Source organism: Eumetopias jubatus, unplaced genomic scaffold (assembly GCF_037043125.1).
Source record: "Eumetopias jubatus isolate StellerSeaLion01/CBP00866 unplaced genomic scaffold, mEumJub1_p1.0 scaffold_1, whole genome shotgun sequence".
Lineage (NCBI taxonomy): Eukaryota > Metazoa > Chordata > Mammalia > Carnivora > Otariidae > Eumetopias > Eumetopias jubatus.
In genome coordinates, this window is record NW_028274807.1 from 213,702,260 (window position 1) to 213,727,079 (window position 24,820).

The window sequence follows — 24,820 nt, forward strand, 5'->3', positions numbered from 1 at the left end:
GAAACCTGTGCCTGCTGAAGCCAAATCAGCCACTAGAAGGCAGCGCACACCTTCAGACTGGTGCCTGAGGACACAGTGGGGATGGATCTTAGGTGACCTGGGACCCCAATCTCCAACACCAAGGAAACACAACGTTCTGGGCCCCTGAGGAAAGGCTGTCCTTGAATAAATAGTCCCCATGTAATATGATGGGCCCTCCATGAAAATGCCACAGGAAGAAACCCTGGGAGGTCATAGATATGTTAATGTCCTTGATACTGGTGATGATTTCACAGGTAGATACGGTATCCCCAGCCTCATGGTGACATATACGTTCAACATGTACAGCTTTTTAGGTATTGATCACACCTCAACAAAACAGTTTTAAAAAGAATAAAGAGAATCTGCCTCATGCCTGACTTCACTGAACTTCCACCATTAGAGAGTTATTCCTTTAGATTAAACATTTCTCTTCCAAAAGATACAAGGTACTGACTCAACAGGCCAAGTACAAGCCCCTGGAAGGGGTGACAGAAATGCGAAGGACCTTCAGACCACAGAAAAAGGCTCTGGATAGAGCCTCGTCCACCCACAATATGTTTCACTGCCTTCTTAATAGTATAAACATAAACTTACTCCCTCAAAGACACCAGATCTCAACTCTGTTTCTCCCTCTTGCCCTGTCCCAGCCTCTGAAAGCTGGCAGTGCTTGTATCCAGGAAGATCCTGAAATTAAGATCTCCCTGGGCCCCTCTGGATGGGTCCTTCCCTGTGGTTTTGGGTGAATGGGTGTGATGATGATGATCAGCTGCGAAGCCAAAAGCACCAGGAGCCCCTTCTGGTGCCCAAACCTGGGCTCATACAGTTTGTGAACAAGCACACACGTGCAGACACAGACACACACACACACACACACACACACACACACACACACACACACACACACGCTATTTTCTCTGCTCTCTCCTCTCTTCCCCAAGCGGGGACCCAGGTCCGCAGAAGAGATTGGGGCGCTACTGCTACCTCCCACCAGGGGGCAGGCTTGGCTTTAATTTGGGGCGATCTGCTGCGCCGATGTCCCCGGTTTGCTTCTTCGTGTTTATGAATGTTTCAGTCTGATCCCGGGGCTGCCTGGCTGCCTGTTTGAAGTCGGCCTCCACCAACTTCATGTGTGGATGTCTTCATCCGAGTTTACGAGTTCCTAGGACAGGGCGTATGAGCGAGTCTATTTGAGGGTGTGTGTGACTGTCTACCTCCCGGACTACCTGTTGTGCGCGGAGGTAGCTTTGTAAGGGTTCTGGGTGCGTCCCTGGGCCTGGTTGAGTCTCCGATATGTCTCCATGCCTATGCAAGCCAGCTTCATACGTGCACATGGATGTGCACACATGCATGTGATTGCCTGTAGAAAGACAGTATTGGTATTTTTGTATGTTTCCATTCGTTTTCAGCCTGGTTAAGATAATTTGGGGTCTGAGGTCTGTTGGTCTGTTGCAACGCGGGGAGTATTACCATATCTTTGTGTCTCTAGAGCTGCCTGCCTACAGTTGTACCCGGGCAAACATTCTGTGTCTGTTCGTGTCCATCTGTGCATCCACGTGCCAGGCTCTATGGGGTGTATTTGGGGGCTGTGTTTCTTCATGACCGTCTGTGTGTGTGCTTGTCCTGTTGTTGGGGTTCCTTTAAGAGGACCTTCCTGTACACATAATGTGTGTGTTACGGATTGAATTGCTTCCCCTCAAAAGTCCACATGTTGAGTCCCCAGTATCTCAGAATGTGACCTTATTTGGAAATAGGTCCTTTGTGGATATAATGAATTAAATTGAGGTCATACTGGAAGTAGGGTGGGCCCTTCATCCAGTCTGACGAGTGTCCTTAAAAGAAAGAAATTGGGACACAGACACGCACACAGGGAGGACAGCATGTGAACGTTGGACTGTGCCACAAGCGAAGGAACTACCAGAAGCTCGGAGAGGTGCCTAGAACAGACCCTTCTCTGGCATCTCCAGACCCAGCACAACCTTACTAACCTCTTGATGTTGGACTTCTGGCCTCCAGAACAGAGGCAGTGAATGTCTGTTGTTTAAGTCACCCAGTCCATGGTCGTTTGTCACAGCAGTACAAACAAGCTAATACAGGGTGTGTGTGTGTGTGTGTGTGTGTGTGTGTGTGTGTGTGCGTGCGCATCCCCAGGCAGCCACATGCAACAGATTGCCAGCATCAGAGAACTTCTGAGTTAGGGCACTGGGGGGCTGCTACATGCTCCTTTAACTCTCTGTGCCAGAGGAGGGGGTAACAGCTGTGCCCTCGAACCCAACTCCCCAACCATCAGCAGGCCTCTCCAGAGCTCCCCTGAGGCCCTTCATCATCTCCACCACACCAGCAAGAAGCAGCCTCCTCCAGCAGGTGTGTTCAGGACGCCAGTCACAGCCTCTCCCTTCCTGGCCCCTCTGAGGGACACATAAGAAGGCAGGTCTTGCACCGGGCCTGACCTGGGCTCAGTCTGACCACTACTCCAGCCCCCCTCTCTCCCTCCCTTTCTAAGAAAACTAAACCCCTGCAGTTCCCAGAACCTACAAAGTACACCCTCACTTCCACCTCTCCCTAAAAAAATGTCCCTGCATGTTTCTTAAATACTCCAGCTCATTGTTCAGGTACCACCCTAGATGTTTCCTCCTCCAAGAAGCCCTCCCTGACCATCTCCTCAACCCAAGACTGGGTTAGGTATGTCTCTTTTCCCACAACCCCTTGCTTCCTTCAACCTGAAACTCATCGCTGCAGGTCATGATCACCTAGTTGATTGTTAAGAGTCCCCATTAGATCCTTTGCACTTGGCAGGCGGGTCTGTGCCTGATGCATTCACACGGCACAAAGCTGGTGTATGAGCTGGCTCAGGCTGCCGTAACGAAGTGCCACACACACGGCAGCTTACACAACAGACACTTATTGTCTCACAGAGGCCAGATGTCCAAGATCAAATGTCATTTGGGTTGGTTCTTTCTGAGGCTGCTCTCCTTGGCTCACAGATGATCTGTGAATGTCTGTGTTCCCATACTTCTAAGGACACCAGTCGCATTGGATTAGGGCCCACCCTAATGACCTTACTTTAACTCAATCACCACTATAAAGACTTTATCTCCAAATGCAGTCACACTCTGTGGTCCTCTTTAGGACCTCAACCCATGAATTTGGAGGGGGATGCAGCTCAACCTGTAACAGCTGGTGTTATTAACCTCTTATCACAAACATGAGTGAATGAATCAATGTTGAATGATACCAACAGCCTCTCCTGTTGACTCTGGCTTTGTTCCAAGTTTTCACAGCTCTCTCTGTTTGAGGATTAAACATTCTTGCCCTGTTGATGTTACTCTTAGCTGTTCAGCTTGCTTTAGCCACTGAAATGCAAGAGGAAGTGGTGTGCCATTCTCTAGAAGAAACATTGAGAGCCACTGAGCCGTCCTGCCATCTCTCCTCTCTTTCTGCCATGAGCCTGGCGCATCATGAGCCTCGTATGTCTCACAATGGTGCTACTCTTGCTGTGCCTTCTCCTTCCAGAAACTTCTTCAGCACAGTTGAAGCTAAAACACGAAGGAGCTGTTTGTAAGACACTGAGATTGGAGAGTCGCAAATGGCCACAACAACACTACACCCAAGACTGGGGTAGAGCCCGAGGCATGGCTGGGGTCGAAGTTCAGCCTGGGGTTGGAGGACAGTGATGCGCCGGACCTCCAAGAACAAGTCCATGACCTCCACCTCAACAGCACCCCTGAATTAGACAGCCGGGTAGCCTCCCTATGCCTTTGGTAAACTCATGGCATGGCTCGGGGAGTGGGGGCAGTCATGGGAGAGGGCAAAAGCCCCCTCTTCATTGTCCTTGCCCTCTGTGACTCCAACATCCCCTTTCCAGCTACCTGGTCCTTCAAACATGGAAAATACTTCCAGGCTTCGGAGTCCAGACCGTGCACCTGGCCAGGTGTGCACAGGTGCTGTCTGAGCACTGCTTTCCTTGGGCCGAGCACAGAACCAGGAAGTTCCCGTCAGCCGCTGGAGCGATGATTAAGAGGGTGGCTTTGCACTTAGTTACCAGCCAACTCTGCTCCCTCGGATGCGGGATTTCTCATCTTTCTCTAGTTCAGAGAGGTGAAGTCACTTTCTCAAAATGTTACAGCTAATTTTAAAGGAGCAAAGCTGATCTTAGGATCTTCCTGGAGCCATGGCCATGATGCTCTACAGCCCACGAAGCTGGTTGTGAGATGGCGTTGGCCAAGGCTGTTGTGGCGTATGCTTGACATGGGGCTGCCTCTGTTATTAGTGTGTGTGTGTGGGGGGGGAGTAATATTTAGAAGTACTAACTCTTTTCCCCCAAAGTAACATATAGCTCATGGCCCGTCCCCAGACCTGGCCACCATCTTTTTGCCTCCAATGGGGTATTTCTACAACCTGTAAGAGAGTTACCAAAGAAACAGCTTTTTGGCTTTTGAACTTCAAAAGCCTTTTTGGAGATTTTGCATCTTGGCTTTTGAGCCTCAAAAATCTAAGCCCCAAAGGATTCCCCAATAAAAATCTGGCCATAGTGGGCGCCAGGGGCTGGAGGGAGGAGGAAATAGGGAGTTGTTGCTTAATGGGGACAGGGTGTTTGTTTGGCAAGATGAAAAATTCTGGAGACTGGTTGCACAGCCAATATACGTCACACTACTTACTGAACCATACATGTAAAACTGGTGAGGACGGTGGATTTTATATTGTGTATATAGGGCCACAATTTTGTAAAAGTTAAATCTATTAAGTAAAAAGAAAAAAAAATCTGGTCATGTATGTAGAAAAGCATTCATCAGACTGAAGCAACCTTTCCTGCAACAAGATAAGTCAACGGCTCTCCAAGGTGGAGGGGAAGAGAGGGGTCAAGAGAAGCATCCCTGTATCCTATCTGCACACCCCAGTTTAGATGGCTTCAGGGTGATATGAGAAAAAGAAGGTTCCCTGGAGCCCTAGGGACCCCAGGATATAGCAAGCTCTGCAGAGGCTCCCCACACCCTGCATAGGGCAGCATCCATTGGGTAGGGATGGCTGCAAAGGGGTGTGCATGCAGTTTCTCTGTACTTAGGGATAATGCAGCAGACCCTGTCAGCACCCCACACACCCACTGACAATATCCAACAGGTCAACAGCTCCAGAAATGCCTGTCATTCTCCAACCACTAAAGCATGCACTGCCTACATACAAGCAGCTCTCAAGTAATGACTGATGGAAGTTGGTGAACACATACCCTAGCTCCCTTGCACGTCAACTGCAAGGAATGTTCTATGTGGACTTCCAGGGGGTCCCCAACAAGAATGAGCCCCTGTTGCCCACAGCTGTCACCTGCTCATCAGTGCTCCCTTTACTGGCTCCTTCCTTTTCCCTTCTCCCTCCCTTCTGGCTACTTCTTGGGATCACCTCCCAGATTAACTTTGCACATCCAAATCCTTGTCTCAGGCTCTGCTTCTGGAGAAGCCCAACCTAAGGCAGTGACCATATAATTTATCACCCAAACCAGGACACTCTGGAAAATGAAAAGGATCGTGATTAATAACTATACCAGGACAACAGCCAGGACTGTTGCAGGTAAACCAGGAGGTACAGTCATTCCACTCAGCATTTCAGGACAAACAGCCAGATGTCTTGCATGTGCCAAGAAGGATGTGGAAGACACAGAGGAACCAAAGGCAAAGCAGAAACCATGACATCTGTCTCCCCAACACCCCAGTGCCAAACTGCCTGGAATTTAAACCTGATCTTGGGGGGAAACTAAGATGAAGTCTCTACCTCTTAGCAGAATTGGAGAGTAGTTAAGTTCTAGCAGAGAAAAAACAAAGGAGAGTTACATTTTTGTGATCTGGAATCTGTGAGTGTAAAATTCTTTCCTGCCTTGTGGGGGTCCCATTTCCTTCTTGGGGTCTTATCTTATATGGCAAAGCAAGATAATAAAGCTGGAAGGCGGGGATTGTGGAGGGGGCTTTTATCTGTGCCCCCATGTCCTTTCCCACCCTTTCCCATCCAGGTCCTCCTGAATGACTGCAGTCATTCCTTTCATCATTTTATTAAAAGCTGTTGCCTTGAGCTCCACCTTCTTGAGGGGCCCCAAGAGAAAACCAGTGTGTTATAAATTAACCATGGCAGGGCATCATCCCAGGAGCCCTGCCAGCTGGACGCTGGCCCTCCACAGTCCATCCTGGATTCTCAGCCCGCTGGGACCTGTCACAGCCCCTCTGGCCCTGCTGCCTGCTCATCCTGGGCTCAGAGCCTGGAGTTTCTCATCTCTCATCCAGTGTGCCAAAGCTCAGCAGTATTCAGAATAATCCTCCTCCACATAGTTGGAGGGGAACCAGCCAACCTGGAAAGAGAAGAGGAAGGGGTCAGGGCAGCCTCTGCACATTCCCCACTGTTCCTCAACACACCAGGCAGGTGCCCTCACACCTCAGGGCCTTTGCACCAGCCACACCTTCCACCCCAGAAAGTACATCCCCCAGAGGTACATGTGGCTGACACACACCCCCACCTTCCAGCGTTCTCTATCACATGTCGCCTTACTAGTGAGACCTTCCTGACCACCCTATTTGAAATTGCAAACCCCACCCACCCCAACACTCCTTATCCCTGCTTTATTTTTCTCCATAGCACTTGTCAGCATCTTATTGAGTATATGTTACTTATTTATGGGCTTGTTGTCTGTCCCCACACCCCCACTATAACATGAACTCCTCAAGGGCAAGGATTGGCATCCGTTTTATTCATTAGATTCCCAAAGAGTCTAGAAGAGTTCCTGACACACGGGGGATGCTTAATAAATATTTCTTAAAAGGATGGATGGATGGATGGATGGATGGATGGATGAATTCATTATAGCTAAGATTTCCCAAAGGCTCCCTTAAACCCCAACTGTCCTCCACTGCACACTGAACTTACTCTCCACAATTCTTAACAAAACTGTTCACCTAAGCAATTATCTGGGCTGTTTTTTCACATGTTTCCCCCAGTAGAATGTAAGCTCCTGACCAATGTCCTTATCTTCATTCAACAAATATTTTTTAGAAACCATTACAAGCGAGGCAGTATTCTAGAAACTAGGAATTCATTCATGGATAAAATGAAGAAGACTCTTTGTCTTCGTGAGACAAAAATAAGAACCAGGTAGAAACAAATTTTTTGAGGAACCTTACGGTCCCGCCTGACAGACAGTCCGAATGCAGGCAGACAAAAAAGCACAAAAGGCAAAAATGGTCATTTCCAATTATATACCTCTTCATGCATTCAATATTTATTGAGCACCTATTATGTGTCAGTCACTGGTGACACGGCAGTGAACAAGATAGACAAAAACCGCTCCCTTCATGTCCCCCAAACATGCTAATCACCTCAGGGCCTTTGCACATGCTGGTGCCTCTGCCTGGAATACTTTCCTCCACCCCCTCTATGACCTTCTTGCCTGGCTAACTACGCACCCCTCAGTGATCACCTTGGCCTCTCAGAAGTCCTACTGACCTGCTCCTACCCTGCCCTGTGATTCCCCATCTCAACCCTTACCATTCAATGCTGTACCCGCTTGGTTACACATCTATCATCTTCACTAGACTATGAGTTTCATGAGGGCAGTAACTGTACCACACTCATTTTTGTCTCCTCAGCACCCAGCAGAGTGCCCGGCACATAGCAGGTGCTCAGTAAATAGATGCAAGTTATATAAATGAATGAAATCTCTATCTCCTTTCCTCCCCTCTGACCAGGGAACACCCACAAGGGCCACTCCCCACCTGCTCCATTCCACAATTCCAGGCTATAGCGCTATAGCCAGGTCATCCCATGCCCTTTCCCCAGGCTGCCAAGCTTTGCCCCAACTCACCCGGCCATAGATCTCCCCTCGCCACCAGCCTTGTTGCCCCTTCTTGTTAAGGATCTTGATAATGTCACCCTCTTTGAGAGACAGCTCTGATCGGTCCCGGGCGCAGAAGTCATAGCGCGCCTTGGCTGTGCCAAAATACTTGGTGCTCCCTGCTGTGTAGGGGAGATCTGAGGTGAGTAAAGGGCCTGGAGCAGACACCTGCCCACCATCTGGGGACAGCTGGGGGGAGGTAGGGCTCTCAGGAGAGTAACACCAGGACAAAAGTGTCCCCCAATACTTCTTCATGCAGAGTATTGGACACCCCGTGCTCTGAGGGGACACAACTGTTCTTCTGAAATCATCATTCTAGCCCAACCAGTATCCAAGTTTAGAAAATAATGCCATTTATGAATTTCAAAAGACACAGAAAATTTTTCGTAGTGAAATATTAAGCAGCATTGTAGAATGGAAAGTGTTTGTAGTATTTCTCCAAGTACGCTAAGATCCATATAGACACCAGGGCAAATGAGTAATGTACAGACAGACACAAACATTTATCCCATTGGGTGATGAGGATCCTCTGATGAAGATTGGAGTCCTGATGTTATGTTGGTGTTGCTTTTTTCAAAAATGTAACATTTTAATAATAATCAATTTTTAAATCTCTCTTTAAAATTTTTTTTGGATATGTAAGAATCCAGAAACTATACCACCCATGTGACTTTTCTGAAAAACATACTTCAGGATGCATGCTAGCAAAATGAAATTTGAATCAGAAAAAGGAATTTAAAAAATAAAGGAAAATATAGAAAACAAGAAATATAGATGGAGTTTGAGTAATTCTTGATACTGTATTTGAGAAGTTAAATGCAACTGTTAAGAAAGAATCCCTAAAACATATGTCGTAATTATTTTAATTCATAGCAAACTGTATCCAACATTCCAGATAACGTCCATGAACCTATGGGGAAGAGATGCAAAGGAAAAGAGAAGAGTGCACTAAAGGTCTTGCCTTTTTGTGAGATAATGATATAGGTACTGATTAATCCTTGATATTGATACAAAAATACAGGCTTAAAAGGTGCAGGTGAGAACCCTTCTGGTACCTAGTGTCCTCATCTTCCCAAATACAAAAGTAACCTCTGTCCCACCTTCCAGCCAAGCAAATGAACATGCAAACCACCCAAGAACAAAGGGACAGACTATCGTGAGAAGGAGCTCCCACTGCTTACCAGACATGACCTCTGTATGCCCACTGGAATGTCCATAGCATCCCCGAATTTGCCCTCTACAATAGAAAGGAGCTGGGACACAGGTCCCCAGCCTGAGACCTCTACCTGGGGCTTTGCTGATGGCTCTCTTCTCAGGCTCCTTGAAGGGGAACTGCAGGGTGGTGTCCAGTGACTTGAAGCAGTCCTTTAGGGAATTCTGCTGGTAAAACTCCACCAGCTCCTGGAAGGACAGGGGGGCAGATGCTATCCCTTCTGGCCTCCCTGGTAAGTGACTCCTTGACTGTTCCCCATGGTGGGGGCTCATTCCCTTCCTGGGTAACCAGGACAATTTTTTTGGGAAGAGATCACATTGCCTAAAGCCAGTTCTCTTAATAACCAAGTCACTTCATAATAAATTTACCGAATAATCAACTTGCCTGATAGCCAGCTCACCAAAATCAACCCCCACGGTGGGTGTCAAGAGACTTATTTTTATAATTAATTATAATAATGATAACAATAAATTCTGCTTATTCAGCACCTACTATGTGCTGGTCAGTGTGCAATCACACAGCATCAAAATCTCCAAATAATCATGAAAGGTGAATACATTCATGATTCTCCCATTTTATAAATGGAGAAACCAAGTTACAGAGAGGCCAAGTTCCTCGTCCAGGGTCGCACATCTGGAAAAGGGCAGATCCGGAATACAGTCCCCCAGGGAGAGGGGCAGTAGAGTGTAGTAGCTAAGACAAAACAAAATGTCTCATGGTTTAGAGTTCTAGACTCCAAAAATGCCAGTATCATGAACGACCAAAAAAAAAAAAAAAGATTTTAAAAAGGCTGGCAATCTATTACAAATGAAAAGAGACTAAGGAGATAAAAACTAAATGCAATGTGTGATCCTTGATTATATCCTGCAAGAAAAAAGAGCTATCAGGAGTTTGGAAAATAGACTGTATATTACATAATAATTTGGCATCCATGCTCAATTTCCTGAATGTAATAATGATACTGTAGTGAGGTACAAGAATGTCTTGGCTCTTTGGATATTCATGCTAAAGTATTTTTGGGTGAACAGTCTAGATGCCTGCAACTTATTCTTACACAGGGCAAAATAAATGTGGGTAGCGGGGGAGAGATTGACAGGGCACAAAAGAAGCAGAACATTAACGATTAGTAAGTGATAGATTCACACATGTTCATTTCACTATTCCAATAACTTTTTGGAAATTTTTCAGAAATAAAAAAATGAGGGGAAAATTTTTCAGAATCAGGTTTGGTGGACAAAAAAAAAAAATTGTGGAATAAATTAACAGTCCCTAACCTTTCAGGGAGTCAAGGATCTGTTTGAGAATCAAGGGAAATCTGAGACACTCACCTCCTAATACATGCAGCTATGTGCAAAATTCTCTATCTTTTTCCAGAGGACTCAAAGCTCCTCAAGGATCCAAGGACCACAGGTAAAATCCATGTGCCTTAGACCAATGGGATTTAAAATGTCTAAAAGTTTTCCCAAAACTACAGGGCATCAAACAGAAGCAAAAACACTTGAAAGGTGTTTGAATTCGCAGTGAAAAGACCATTGAACAGATGAGGCAAAGCTAAGCCTGCAGTCTGACAGAAACAGCTCTGCTCCTCTGTGATACTAGATAAGGACAGAATATCAGTTTCATCTGTGTGTGAAATAGAACCTCCCACAGTGAGTCGAGGGGATTCACTGGAGTCCTATCCAGAGCATGTCTGGCACTCAGTAAGGGCTTAGTAAATGCTCACTGCTGTTATTCATCATCATCATCATCATCATCATCATCATCAGCCATTAGGGGAATGAGTTTAAAGCCCATTGCTCCATAGTGCTCTTGGAGGGACTGCTCTGGGTGTGGGAAAGGGGGTGTCTCAAGATGGAGCTTCAGGGAGGGCTAGATTCTCCTAGATTCTGGGAGGCTGGGGTTGAGGTAGATTGGCCCTTACCGTAAGGCCCCGGAAAGCCTTCTTCTCTGTAATCCGGTACAGTCCTTCCGCTGTCATGATTTTAATATGCTTGACTTCAACATTATACCTGGAAGCAGTGAGAGAGGGGCCCAGATGGTCACAGGGCCCTGAGGCTGGGGACCCAAGCTCATCCCCTGCCAAGTCTCAGCCCCCGGGCTACACACCCCCACACCCTGATTCGGAGGGTTGTTGAGAAGTCACAAGGGTCTTGTAAAGAAAGCCATGGTCTAGAATAGAGAGGATGAGATCTGTGCTTCCCCCAAGGTGGAGGACCTAGGATTTACAGGTTGGGAAAAGAGACCCATTTCCACCAACATGGCGGGCCACAGACTAGTAAGGACATGGAAGAGATATTCACTTCTGTCAACATGGAAAACTAGATAACTGGCACCCCCCAAAAAAATCTGACTACAGAAAACAAGAAAGGATGAGAACAAAAAAGGCTGAGCTCTCAAAAAAGTAAAGGGAAACCCCCAGAGGCCAAAATTGAGGTTGAATCTAAAAACTGAGCTCACGGAGTGAACTGCTACCCTACGGGGTTTGCTGATCTTGCTAACCAAGTAGCTTATGCCTTGATGATCCCACAGAAACATGGGATGAGCTACCGGGTCCATGGAGGTGGAAGGTTAGCACTGAGACCCGCCCACACCCCATAAGCCTGGACTATCAAATGCTACATCCTCTAGAAAAACCACCCGTCACACAGGGGACCCTAAGAAAGCTTATCTGTCTCAGATCCCAAACGGAAAAGTCACCCTTGAGAATTCAGAACCTCGCGCCTGCCCTCGTGTAGGTTTGGGGTTTGAACTTAAACCACCTGCACAGTCTGGGGAAACTAAGGAATTAACCTAAAATGTTGAACCTGAAAACAAAAAATTTAACCTGTTGGTGATCAACAGAAGTAAATGCAAAATCTCTGGAGACCCAAGCAGCACAAGATCCCCAGCGGGAAATCCCCACTGGACATCATAAGACAAAATTATAAAACCGACCAGGAAACGAGTCACCGTGAGTGAGAAGCTGCACACAACAGACGGGGCATGAGCAAAGGGGTCCGCTAGCGTTGGTCCACATGGGATTTCTGCCTCTTGCTAGAATGTGCTAAATGCCTTTTGGAGCCTGCCTGGGAAGCATATCTCTTTCTTGTGGGCTGTCCGTCAAGTAAAAGGAGTAAGGTGGCTACTGTTACTGTACATTCCCTTCCTCCCAGGGACGGAGGAGTTACTTAATGCTGATGGCAAATTCTGCTGTGTCCTTCACCCTCTGCCGCACCAAGAACGTCCCATCCGAGCGGTTGGTGAGGATACTTTCTGCCCCCGCGCGCTCCATGGGGCCGGCGTACCTGTCAAGATACAACAAGGAGACAGGTCCACACCACCCCCATGCCTGTGATTTTTAAGCTGGTGACAGTCCCAGGGGAGCCTGCTGCTCCAAGATGGGCCACTTTGGCATGAAGACCATTTTGAGTTAAAAAGCGATCGAAAGCCAGGACACCTGGGTGGCTCCATCGGTGAATTGTCTGCCTTAGGCTCAGGTCACAAGTCCCTCATGGGGCTCCTTGCTCAGCGGGGAGCCTGCTTCTCCCTCTCCCTCTGCCTGCAGGTCCCCCTGATCATGCTCTCTCTTTCTCTCTCTACATCTCTGACAAAGAAATAAAATCTAAAAAATAAAAAAAAAGCAATCAAAATCCAGCAGATTCAGGAAAAATTCTACCTCACCCACAACTGCTTAAAAAGAATGTTGACAGAGGACCTGCTCTGGGAAGATAGCAGCCATCACCCTAGATACCTACATTAGGCTATGAACGAGGTGCGGTGGGCTGGGAGGAACTTAGCGAGGCCCGTTTGGTCAAATCCTCTGTGTCCCACAGTTTTCCAGGGGCCCAGCAAACATTTGTGTACCAGACATTTCCTCCTCTTCATCCTCCTGTGAAGTGCATTCCTTCCCTTTGACGTCCCACACCCTTGCCCCCTTCTCCTTAATTTGGAATGACATATATGCCTCCTTTTGCCTGACCGTCCTGGGATTTCCATGTCTCTGTGGATTCCCTGTACATACAAAATTAATTTGATTTTTCTCCTATTAATCTGTCTCGTGGCAATTTGAGTTTTAGTCCTGCTAGAAGGACCTTGAAGGAGACAGGAATTCTTGAGCCCTGACATGGCCTTTTATAATAAACTCGTAATCTAAGGAAATGGTTTTCCTGAGTTCTAGGAGTTTGTGCTAGTGCATTATCCAAACTGCGGAGGGGGTTGTGGGAGCCCACAATTTACAGCAGGTCGGTCAGAAGTCCTGGAAGGCTGGACTTGAGATTAGCACCTGAGGTGTGGGCAATCAAAATGCAAACCAACTCTTAACCTGTGGGGTCTGATGCCATCTCTAGGTGGGTAGTGTCAGAAATGAACTCAATTATAGGACACCCAGCTGAGAGGGAAGAATTACAGAATTGTTTGGGTGTGGGGAAAAAACCCACACATTTGGTCAAGAGTGCGAGTGTAAAAAAGCAGGGTTTTTTCCCCTTTAATCTGGAATTTGGCGTTGCTTGGATGGGCATTTACTGAGTCCCCACAGTTCGTCCATCTCCATGGCCACCAGGACAGAAACTGGGTGAGGAGAGTGAGACACCAGCCCCAGGTACAAACTGTGAAGAGGGAGCAAAACACTCCACCATCAAGATAAGTGATAGCAAGTGAAGTAAGGAGTATTTTAATGCAATACTTTTCAAAACCAAAACGACCGCCAAAGAGCCATAAAAGAAGCGAGGCGCCCACACGCACTGCCCTGTGGACGGACCCTGAGCCCACGACACTCAGAGAGGGAACCAGACACAGAAGGCCACACTGTGTGTGGTTCCATGTGCGTGAATCGTCCACAACAGGCTCATCCACGGACGGGAAGGGGTTAGAGGTGGGTGCCAGGGGCTGGGGGGGCTGGGGGTGACCGCTAATGGGGGCGGGCTTTCCTCTGGGGGGACGGAATGTTCTGGAGTTATACTGGTGATGGCCACGCAACCTTGCGAATGTACTAAATGCCACTGGATATAAATATATTTATGCTGTAGACATAAATATATAACATAAATAATATATATTAACTATAGAAGATACACAATTATGGATGATATAAATATGAATATGAATGTATTATGCTATAAATGTAAATACATAACATATATACTAATTATAGATCATATGTAATTATAGATGATATATAAAGGTGAACATGAATGTATGCTGCAAATGTAAATATGTAACATAAATAACATATTTTAATTTGAGGTAAAATATAACTATATATGATATATACATGTAAACATGTAATAGAAATACAAGTATGAATATAAATGCCACTTTAAACAGTTAATCGTATGTTATGTGGATTTCAACTCAGTTTTAAAAATTAATGCAAAAAAATCCAAGGTGAACAAAACGTCAAGGCTTTAAATAAAGACAAGACCTGACTCCATACTTGGGGGCTCACCACATCACCTCTTTCTACCCCCGCCCTATGAGATCCTGTCTTTATTTACAGTTTTGATGTTTTGCTTATCATGGATTTTGCCTTGCTTTTTTTCTTAATTAAGTTCTATGCCCAACGATGGGTTTAAACCCCACACCCCAAGATCAAGGGTTGCAGGCTTCCCGACTGAGCCAGACGGGCGCCCCCGTTTGCCTCGCTTTTGATTATTTTAACTGCTGCCTTGAAATAGCATGGAACTTGATCCCTGGGTTTTTGGCGCCCCCTTAAATCTTGCACCTGAAATGAGTCACCCAGTTCAGGCGTGATGACCCCATCCCAGCAGGGAAGGATGGAGATGGGGTCTGAAACCTGGCTCTGTGACCTCAGGAACTGATTTTGCCACTCAGAGCCCCAATTTCCTCTTCTGAAAAGAGGAAGTTAAAACTGCCCCCCACACATACAGAGCGACGTTTCTGACTACTGGCAGTAATGCAGCCAATGCACCTCGTCCGCTCAGGAAATGCAAGCGTTATAATGCCCCTTGTGTTACTTTGACTCTCCAGGGGCAACAAGGTCTGGCTCTGGAGTCCGGAGTCAGGGCAGATGGGTTCCGTCCTGTCTCCATCCCTTCCTCACTGCGTGACACTGAACAAATCACTTCCCCCCTCTAAGCCCTGGTTTCCTCTTCTTTTGCCGAAAGGGGGGAAGAAAAGCAAAGCGTTTTTACGAGAATTCAAAGTGCTCATTTAAGTGCTGACACAACACTCATTAAAAACAATCCCATATGATATCATCTAAGATGCTGGCGACTGTAAAGGGCACTGTTCTTTCACGGGCCATTATGAAATAAAAAGTCCTACCCATAAAATTAGGCAGAAGACTGACCTTCCATTGACCGTAAGAGCCATTCCAATGTCAGAGATGTTAAAACATGAAAAAAAATGTGCGTTTTAGAATTGATGAAATGTAGTCCTAATAAGATGGCCGCAATAATAACAGGTCTAATCTAATCACAGATAATAAAGGGCTTACTGTGTGCCAGGCACAGGACTAAGAACTTTACAGGTAAAAGCTCATTAACACCTTATGAAAACCCCTACAAATGGGTTTTTAAAAAATCCCAAAATAGATGTTGGCATTAATCTATTTTCCAGAAAGGAGAGCTGAAGCCCAGAGAGGTTGAGTTACCAGCCCAAGGTCACATAGCTGGGAAATGTGGGACTCAGCATTTGAACCCAGGTCAGTGGGCTCCAGAAGCAACACTGTAAACCTCCACCCTTCACTGTTCTACCTGCAATAGGTGTTCAAAAGCAGGAGGGAGGGGCTGCTGTTACCATCCCCACCACCATTTTCCTTCCAGGGAGACCCTGATCTCCCAGAGTCAGGGACCCTCTTTCACTTGCTCGCTCTTCAGCAGCCCCGGGTACAGGGCTCAATCCAACAGTCAATACCCAGAGTTCAAAAAATGAATAACCAGTTATTTTGGAGGCCCCTCCACGCCCAACCTGGGAACCCACCCCAGAGGGCCTCAAGCTGAAAATAAGAAAGGTAGTTCTACTCACCAGAGATGAACGGACAGGTCCTGAGGGGGACCCTGGGGACACAGACAGAGACTGGGACTTAGGATCAAGAACCCAGGTTGGCAGGGCACTCCATGCATTTGTTATCATCTACTATCATTCATTCCACCATCATTTACTGAGTGCCAGGCACTGTGCTGTTCACCGAGAGACCCGTCCACTTCCAACAGGGGCTGTCCAGGCACCTGTTTTAGCATGACCCTCAAGCCAAGAATGGATTTTATGTTTTTAAATAGTTGACAAAAATTAAAGGAAGAATAATATTGCCCAGCATGTGAGGATGGGATGAAATTCACATGCCAAGGTCCACAAATTCAAGTTTTTATCAGAACATAGCCATGCCCTCTCGTTTACACACTGAGGCTGCTTTTGCACTTCTCTGGCAGAGGTAAGCGGTCACAAAGAGAGCCTATGACCTGCAAAGATGAAAATTTGTATTATATATTTACAGAAAGCCCAGCCCCTGGTCTGAATAAATGCAAAGGTGCTCGCTTCCACCACATTAGGATGGTTACTGTAAAAATAAACAAAACAAAACAAAAAACCAAAAAACGGAAGACAGTAAGTGTTGGCAAGGTTATAGGGAGATTGGAAATCTTATGGCAGAAATGTAAAATGGCACAGCTGCTAAGGAAAACAGATGACAGTTTCTCAACAACTAAAAATAGAATTACCATATGACCCAGTGACTCCTCTTCTGGGTATCTACCCAAGGGAATTGAAAACAGGAATTCAAAGAGATATTTACACATCCATGTTCATAGCAACATTATCCATGAGAGCCAAAAGGTGTGTGCCCATCAAGAGATGAACAGGTAAAGAAAGGGTGGTATGTCCACACAATGGAATATTATTCAGCCTTGAAGAAGAAGGACATTCTGGCACCTGCTACAACATGGATGAACCTTGAAAACATTAGGCTCAGTGCAAAAGCCATTCTCAAAAGGACCAATACCATTTACCTGAGGTCCCTAGAGGAGTCAAAGTCATAGAGACAGGAAGTAGATGGTGGGAGCCAGGGGCTGAGGAAAAGGGAGGGGTGTTACTGTTTCACGGGGACAGAGTCTCAGCTTTGCAAGATGAAAAGAGTTCTGGCAAAGGATGGTGGGAACGGTTGTACAACAGTCTGAATATACCTAATGCCACCAAGCTGTACACTCAAAAATGGTTAAAATGGTAAATTTTATGTTATGTGTGTTTTACCATAATTTAAAAATACTAACAATAAAAAGAATGAGGAATAATCTATCTAGTTCCAAAACATCACCCCAAAAGAAAACCCATACACATCACCCATTAAACATCAGTCCCTAGTCCCCCCCACCTTCAAAATCTGGGAACCACCAATTTGCTTTCTGTCCCTTTGGATTTACCTATTTTAGATGTTTCACATAAATGAAATGATTGCAAAATGTACTAAGTACCACTGAAGTGTGTATTTTAAAATGGCTAATGTTTTTTCAAATTTCACCGCAATTTTTTTAAAGGAAAAAAAGAATAAAATGGTCTACGTACAGTGCTATGGAAAGATCCCAAGATATATTAAGGGGTGGGGGGGGGGGAGGCTGCATAACAGTGAATATCAAATCTTTTGAATCTATCATGGGGGAAATGAGAATCCGTATTTGTATCTACTTGTATGTGCACTAAGAAACTCCAGAGAGGCATACAGAAAACAGAGTAGTTTCTTGCAAGATGGGTGGTGCCAGGAGCATGGAATCCTTGAGTAGAAAGGAGAATTGTCATTTTTTTCTATCTTTTCTCAGAGTCTTCATTGTGATGGAAGAGGAGGAGGCTAGGATGGGTGTAGCTTTAAGAAGGCAGTGCATTTGGAGGCAGAAACTGGAGAGATGTCCAGATCTTGGCTTCTGAATGCCATGTCCCACTGAAAGGACCAGGGCTCCTTGGGAAAACGGTTGATTCCAAGACTGGGGCATGGGAAGTACAAGGTAAGTCTGGTATTATGCCAGAAAATAAGGAAGACCTCAGAGAATAATAGGGACATATCAAAAGAACAGATGAGCCAGGCTGATAGGGCTCCAACTGGCCAAAGCTGGGACAATTTTAAAGCAAGAATCCACGGGTATTTCCTGAGATACATGCATGCATACATACCTGACCGACTGGAGATACCCATCTACACAGATACATAGATGCTTGATACATAGATTGATACATAAATGACTAATAGATACACAGAGACACAGATAGATACATAGATGATCATTAGATACATAGATGACTAATTGCTAGGTAGGTTAATTAATTGATTGATTAGGATACAGCTAGTCCTTACAGTAGAACATCTGCGAATAAACTTGGACAGAACCATGAAGTTGGAAATGTATAATGTAACTCCACAGTGGAGAAACCTGGAAGACCCCAGGCCAAAAAAGAAAAAAAATCTCTAAAAGATAACTTTGGGGGAAACTGTCAAAATTTAAATATGGACTATAAATCAAATCACAGTATGATGTCAATGTCAAATGTCAAGTCCATGGTTGTTAAAATCATGCTATGGTTAGAGAGCCTGGCACATCATTACAGCTAAATAAATGGTAGCTATATTACTATGAAAAAAAAATCATGCTATGGTTATTTAAGAAAAGGTTCTTATTCTTAGAATGTATTTAGGGGTGAAGGGAAAATATGTCTGTAAACTTTTAAATGTCTCAAGAAAAAAATATGAATTTTTAAAATAAAATAAAATGTGCAGAGAAAGAGCAAATGAGAGAGCAAATGGGACAAAATGTTGACAGCTGGTGGATCTGGGGAAAGGCTATTTGGAGTTCTTTGCATTATTCTAGCAACCTTTCTGGAAGTCTGAAATGATACAAAATTAAAGCAACAGAACAGGAGAGAGTTTCCCTCTGCAGGTTCCTATTTGGGCTGGGAAGCAGGCAGAGGGGCATCTACCGTGAGGGAGGGAGGTCTGGGGAGAGTGGGAAAAATCTGAGGTCATCAGAGAATGAGGTGGTCAGGTGAGCAGAGGACAATTGAAGAAAAGAGGTGGGCAAAGTGCGGGCAGGTGTGTCCACAGGAGCTGGGCCATGGAGGCGTGAGTGGCCACCCCCCTTGATGGGACAACATTCGCTGTCTCTGAAGGAAGCAGGGACTGGTCAGCCTTCTGAGCCCCTGCTCCTTCTCCTTTACGAGGGAGAGGACCTTCATACAAGAAGAATCAAGGGGGAAAGGACTGGTCATCATTCTCTCTGTGGCCCCCACTCTGGGCTCAGTAGGCAAGCTAGGCAGAACACGGATTTTGGGAATGACCTGCCATGATGGACAGCCCCTCCCTATCTCAGGGGTGTCACCCCAAGGCTTCCCACCCTCGCAGGACCTTCTCTGGATCCCTCACTACATCCAGATTTGAGGCACTCACATGCACGTAGGGCTTGACTCTGTTACAGGGAAACCAGCCAACTTCATTGGTAGCCGTGTTCCTGCCCTAAAAAGCCAGGAGGCAAAGACATGTACAGAGAGGTTATAGGCATTCATGCAAGCATGCGTGTGTGTGTGTGTGTGTGTGCGCGCGCACTGAACTTTCTACCCAGTGGCCACTCTGTCCGTCCATCTATCTCTCTGCAGCCTGCATGACCCATGGAGTGCCGGCTACTATCAACTTCCTGGGAAGACAGCCAGCTCAGAAGGGCCAGGCCAGCCCTAGAAATCCCCATGTTTACCACCCTCCCCAGATGCCTCCTCCAGACCAGGCTCCCCTGCCAGAGTCACTTCCCGGGACTGCCTACACCCATGACCCCACACTCAGGTCCTTCTCCATCACTCCCACAGCCCAGCCTATACCTCCCACCAGTTCTGTTCGGCCTCAGCCTTGGTGAGCTCCACGATGTCTCCAGGGTTGAGCCGTAGAAAAGGTCCAAAGGCTCCAGGGGGTGGAGGAAGCCCATAGTACTCCTGACACACCTCCATCTTGGGCAGGCCTGGAGGGGAGAGAAGGTGGTGGCTCGGTGTGATTGGTGGTCAGAGATGTTCACACCTGAGTCTCACTGCCCACCGGAAAGGCAAAAATTAGGGACTGACAGCACCAAGAGGTGGTGAGGATATGGAGCACACAGAACTCTCCTACATTGTTGGTGGGAGTCCATGTGGGAAAACTGTCTGGCAGTATCTCCCAAAGCTAAATAGGAATCTACCTTGTGACCCGACAATTCCACTCAGGGGTATGTGACCAAGAGAAACGAACGCTTGTGTCCACCAAAAGTCCTAGACAAGCTTTCTTCACAAAAGCCAAAAACTGGCAACAACCCAATGTCCTCAATAAAATGGATATACCGAGTGTGATATAATCATACAATGGAATATTATGCAGCAATGAACAAACTGTGAGGTCTCACCAGCATGATGCTGCTTAAAGAAGCCAGATGCAGGAAGAAGACACACCACATGATTTCATTTTTGTGCAGTTCAGAGAAAGGCAAAACTCATCTATGGTGACAGAGGTCTAAGAGCAGTCCCCTCTGAGAGCCAGGTGGGTAGTGACCAGCAGCTCTGTCCAGGAAAACTTTCTGTGTGGTGGAGAGTTCAATAGTCTTGTACTGTCTGGTAGGGCAGTCATTAGCCAGAGGTGGTTACTGAGCACATGCACTGTGGCTAGTGTGGCTGAATACAGGAGTTTCAAGTTATTTAAACTAGTCTCAATTTGTATTTGACCGTGTACTTCTAGAATTCAGTTCAATGTTCTCATACCTTGATCTGCATGGCAATTACTTGGCTAGAAATTCATTGAGCCATGGAGTTAAGATGTGTTCACATTATACATCTTACAGTATGTATTTTCTTTTTTTTTTTCTTTTTTTTTTTTAAAGATTTTATTTATTTATTCATGAGAGACGAGAGAGAGAGAGAGAGAGAGAGGCAGAGGGGGAAGCAGTCTCCCAAGGAGCAGGGAGCCCGACGCGGGACTCGATCCCAGGACCCTGGGATCGAGCCCCACGTCGGGCTCCCTGCTCAGCATGAGCCTGCTTCTCCCTCTCCCTCTGACGCTCCCCCTGCTTGTGCTCTGTGTGTCTCTCTCTCTTAAATAAATAAATAAAATCTTTAAAAAAAAAACACAAAAAACAAAACAAATAAAGGGATGCCTGGGTGGCTCAGTCAGTTAAGCGTCTGTCTTTAGCTCAGGTCATGATCCCAGGGTCCTGGGATCGAGCCCCACATCAGGCTCCTGGCTCAACGGGGACCCCGCTTCTCCATCTGCCTGCCGTTCCCCCTGCTTGTGTGCTCTCTCTCTCTCTCACTCTCTCTCTCTGACAAATAAATACATAGGATCTTTAAAAAAAAACAAAAACAAATAAAGCTGATATATATTTTTTGTACAAATTGGTTATACTATATATATATAATGATATATACATTCCTCCTATTGAGATCACTTGTTTCTAATTTTTTACTATTTCAAATAAACCTGATATATCTATATCTACCTACCTATCGATCTAGACTATAGACATCTGTAGATCTTTATATGGTGACATCTATATGTGAATACAGGTAGATGGGGATAGGTAGATATGAAATCTGGGTCTTTACACTGTCTCTGTATGACTATGAGCAAGGGGTTTACTTCCATCAGCCACACCAAACTGTTCTCACGTGTTTGATGATGCCTGGACCTCCCTGCCTCCTAGCCTTTGCACATGCTGTCCCCTCTGCCTAGAACAACCCTCCTCCTCATCTGCCTAACTCCTCCTCGCCCAACAAACGTCCACCTAAATTCCTCCTCCTGTGAGAAGCCTTCCCTGAAGACTCAGATTTGTCAGGTCCCTCAGTTTTATGCTCCAGAAAACCCTCTACCTCGCCCACCACGAAAGTCTGCACCCCCCCCACACACACCGGTCTGAGAACTTCCAGAGGACAAGGAGCACAGGTGTTGTAGTCATCCTTTGTCCCAGATGATGTATCCACTAGATGCTAAACACAAATCACCCATCACTGCTGTGAGTCCACAAAATTCATTAACACAGGAATGAGGCCAGCCTCTCTCCCCTGCCACTGGGCTAAAAAGAACCCATGTCCTCTGCTTCCCCATCAACCAGGTGGAGGGCATTTTGCTGAAACCACATATCATAGTAAGATTCTGTGGCACCGAATCAAGAGGAGAGGAGAGGAGAACAGTCAGAGGTGTGCCTAGTTGACTAAGAAGCCTGTGAGAGAGCAAGAAAAAAGGGTCAGTGGACAAGAAAAGCGGATGGTAAGAAAGAGAGTACCTTAGCAAAGAGTGCTCCTATCCCTAGGGTTTGAGCAAAGCAAGTAAAGAATTTGAGGTGGTTGTTTTTAAATTCCTTTCAGGTTTCTAGGATCACAGCTTTATAAACAGGACACTATGTTGTCAATAATATAATTGTTGAGATCTGAAGCAAAGACTGGATTTCCTCCTGCCCCACCCCCTTCGGACTCACCCAGCTCATTCCTCTTTTTGTCCTGAGCCCGGCGATGTGGCTTATCCTGGAGGGAGAGACCAAGAAAGCAAGCGTGGCTACCTGGGCCCAGCCTGGGTCCTCCTCAGCCCCTATGTGAGCACCCAGCAAAAGGCCATGCCCACCCCTCCTCATCCCCCATGATTTTCCATGCAGAGAAAGGAGCATAGGGGTCCTACCTTCTTCATAGTTCCTGAAAGATCTATGGGATGGAAAAGGAAATAGTGAGGATGGGAAACACCCCATGCAGAACCAGGGCCACCTCCCACCCTCTGTCCCACTGGTACCTTGCCCAGCTCGGCCACACGGAGGGACCCTTCCCAGACACTCCTTGTGTGCAGGTGCCCGGCACCGATGACAACGGTAGCCCTGATAGAAGGTGCCTCTGGGACAGCAAGACCAGATAAAGGAAAGTCAGTAACGTTGAACAGACACAGGTGATCATTTTGCCAAGGGTCCCCTTGGGTTCTCTTTAGGGCAGGAGAGAGATAGGGGGGCTGAAGCTCAAAGGAGAGCCTCCCACCTCCCAACTCAGGGGACAGATGGCTGGGGGAGCCCCTCTAAGGAGTAGAGCTGCCCAAGCCCAATTCCCAGGCCCATCCTCCCATATGCCCACCTCAGCAGCATCTGGCAAGCCTTGCAGGATGTGGTATCCTCAAAGGAGAACATCTGAAAGTCATGCCCATTGGCAGTAGCGTTCTCAGGGTAGATGTTGGAGCTAGAGAGGGGAGAGAATCCCATGCAATGGAATAGTATTCAGCCACACAAGGGCATGAAGTATGGATACACGCTGCCACTTGGATGCATCAAAGCCAAATTGGACATGCTGCATAAACCATACTGTGCCTCTCCATCTGTCTACTGATGGGCATTTGGGTTGTTGCCACCTTTTGGCTATTGTGAATAGTGCTGCTATGAACATGAGTGGAGATAGAAAGCAAACTGGTGGTTGCCAGGGGCTGGGAGCAGGGGGAATGGGGAGTGACTGCTTCGTGGCTGCAGGGTTCCCTTTTGAGAGGATGAAAATGCTCTGGAACTAGACAGAGGTGATGGTTGCACAACACTGTGATGTACTAAATGCCCCTGAACCATGCACTTTAAAACAGCTAAATTTCTGGGCGCCTGGGTGGCTCAGTCGTTAAGCGTCTGCCTTCGGCTCAGGTCATGATCCCAGGTTCCTGGGATCGAGTCCCACATCGGGCTCCCCGCTCCGCGGGAAGCCTGATTCTCCCTCTCCCACTCCCCCTGCTTGTGTTCCTGCTCTCGCTATCTCTCTCTGTCAAATAAATAAAATCTTTAAAAAAAATAAAATAAAACAGCTTAATTTCTGTTACATGAATTTCACCTCAAGAAGAGAAAGAAAAAGAAGGAGGAGGAAGAAGAGGGGTCCAGGCTGGTGGCTGAAGCTCACACAGAACCTTGGCATTCTGAAGATGCAGACAACATCAAAAGCCTATCCCTCCCATTTCCCAGATGAGGAAACTGAGGTTCAGAATGGCCCTACAGAATGGAGCACAGAATTGTCTCTCAGCTCCTGCCCGTATGCAGAGTCCTCTGAGGACAGGATGGGGGGCGGGGGGGTCTCACATGGCCATCTCGAACTGCTCCATCCACTTCTTCTTCAGTTCTCGTGTCTTGAAGAACAGCTCATAGCCTTGGGCGCCTTGGTCCTCGATCAGGAGAAACATGTGAGTCCACTGCAGGGAAGCAGGGTTTAGAATGAAGGCACCCGCTCTGCAGAGGGCGGGACCACACACCCTCTTTACCCCTAGCCCTGTGGGGAGAACAGGGTTAGGCAAATACAGCCTCTCTGCCCCCAGAAGAACCAGGCATGGGTACCTTTGTACGGCTCTACCCAGGAGAACCAAATACACATTCATAAATCTAAAATCGCACACTCACACGCATATACACACTCAGGTCACATACACACACACACACACACACACACACACTGGCATTTGAAAGGTCCAGGGGAGAGCCTTAAGCTGCACTGGGGCTTCCCAGCACTGGGGACCCCAGCTCTGGCCTCAGAGCCCACCTTCTTGTTTTCTCGATCTCCAGAGGAGTCATCTCGAACCTGGAAGCTGTGCAGGTTCACAAAGTCCTTGAGGTCGTAGGAGTCCCCTCGGCGCTTACAGATGAGCAGAGCTTTGTCGAGCAGGAAGGCGTACCTGAGAGCAGCTGGGTCAGGTACCTCTGTCTGGTTCCCACCAGCTCCCTGCCTGATCTCCTCCACCCTCTGGGCCCCACCCTGCTGTCCATCTAGGATTCCCGCCCTTCTCCTCCTCTGTGGCCAACTTGGCA

The 24,820-nt window shown here is 46.8% G+C and overlaps 1 protein-coding gene across 2 annotated transcripts in view; it reads right to left on the reverse strand.

Moving 5' to 3' along the window:
* Positions 1-6,039: 6,039 nt before the first annotated feature.
* The window catches only part of VAV1 (vav guanine nucleotide exchange factor 1), a 49,130-nt gene continuing 30,349 nt past the window's right edge, over positions 6,040-24,820 (reverse strand). Inside the window, exons 14-27 of one of the 2 annotated variants that reach the window (XM_028126263.2) lie at positions 24,555-24,687; positions 24,101-24,210; positions 23,130-23,231; positions 22,801-22,898; positions 22,693-22,715; positions 22,496-22,541; positions 19,884-20,020; positions 19,462-19,527; positions 16,062-16,093; positions 12,266-12,382; positions 11,020-11,107; positions 9,172-9,286; positions 7,856-8,004; positions 6,040-6,349 (exon numbers count right to left, since the gene is read on the reverse strand). In XM_028126263.2, the coding sequence (XP_027982064.1) occupies positions 6,296-6,349; positions 7,856-8,004; positions 9,172-9,286; positions 11,020-11,107; positions 12,266-12,382; positions 16,062-16,093; positions 19,462-19,527; positions 19,884-20,020; positions 22,496-22,541; positions 22,693-22,715; positions 22,801-22,898; positions 23,130-23,231; positions 24,101-24,210; positions 24,555-24,687 (1,270 nt within the window). In that variant the 3' untranslated portion in view covers positions 6,040-6,295. Of the gene's footprint in view, positions 6,350-7,855; positions 8,008-9,171; positions 9,287-11,019; positions 11,108-12,265; positions 12,383-16,061; positions 16,094-19,461; positions 19,528-19,883; positions 20,021-22,495; positions 22,542-22,692; positions 22,716-22,800; positions 22,899-23,129; positions 23,232-24,100; positions 24,211-24,554; positions 24,688-24,820 lie in introns of both variants that reach the window. The other variant, XM_028126262.2, reaches the window with a different exon arrangement.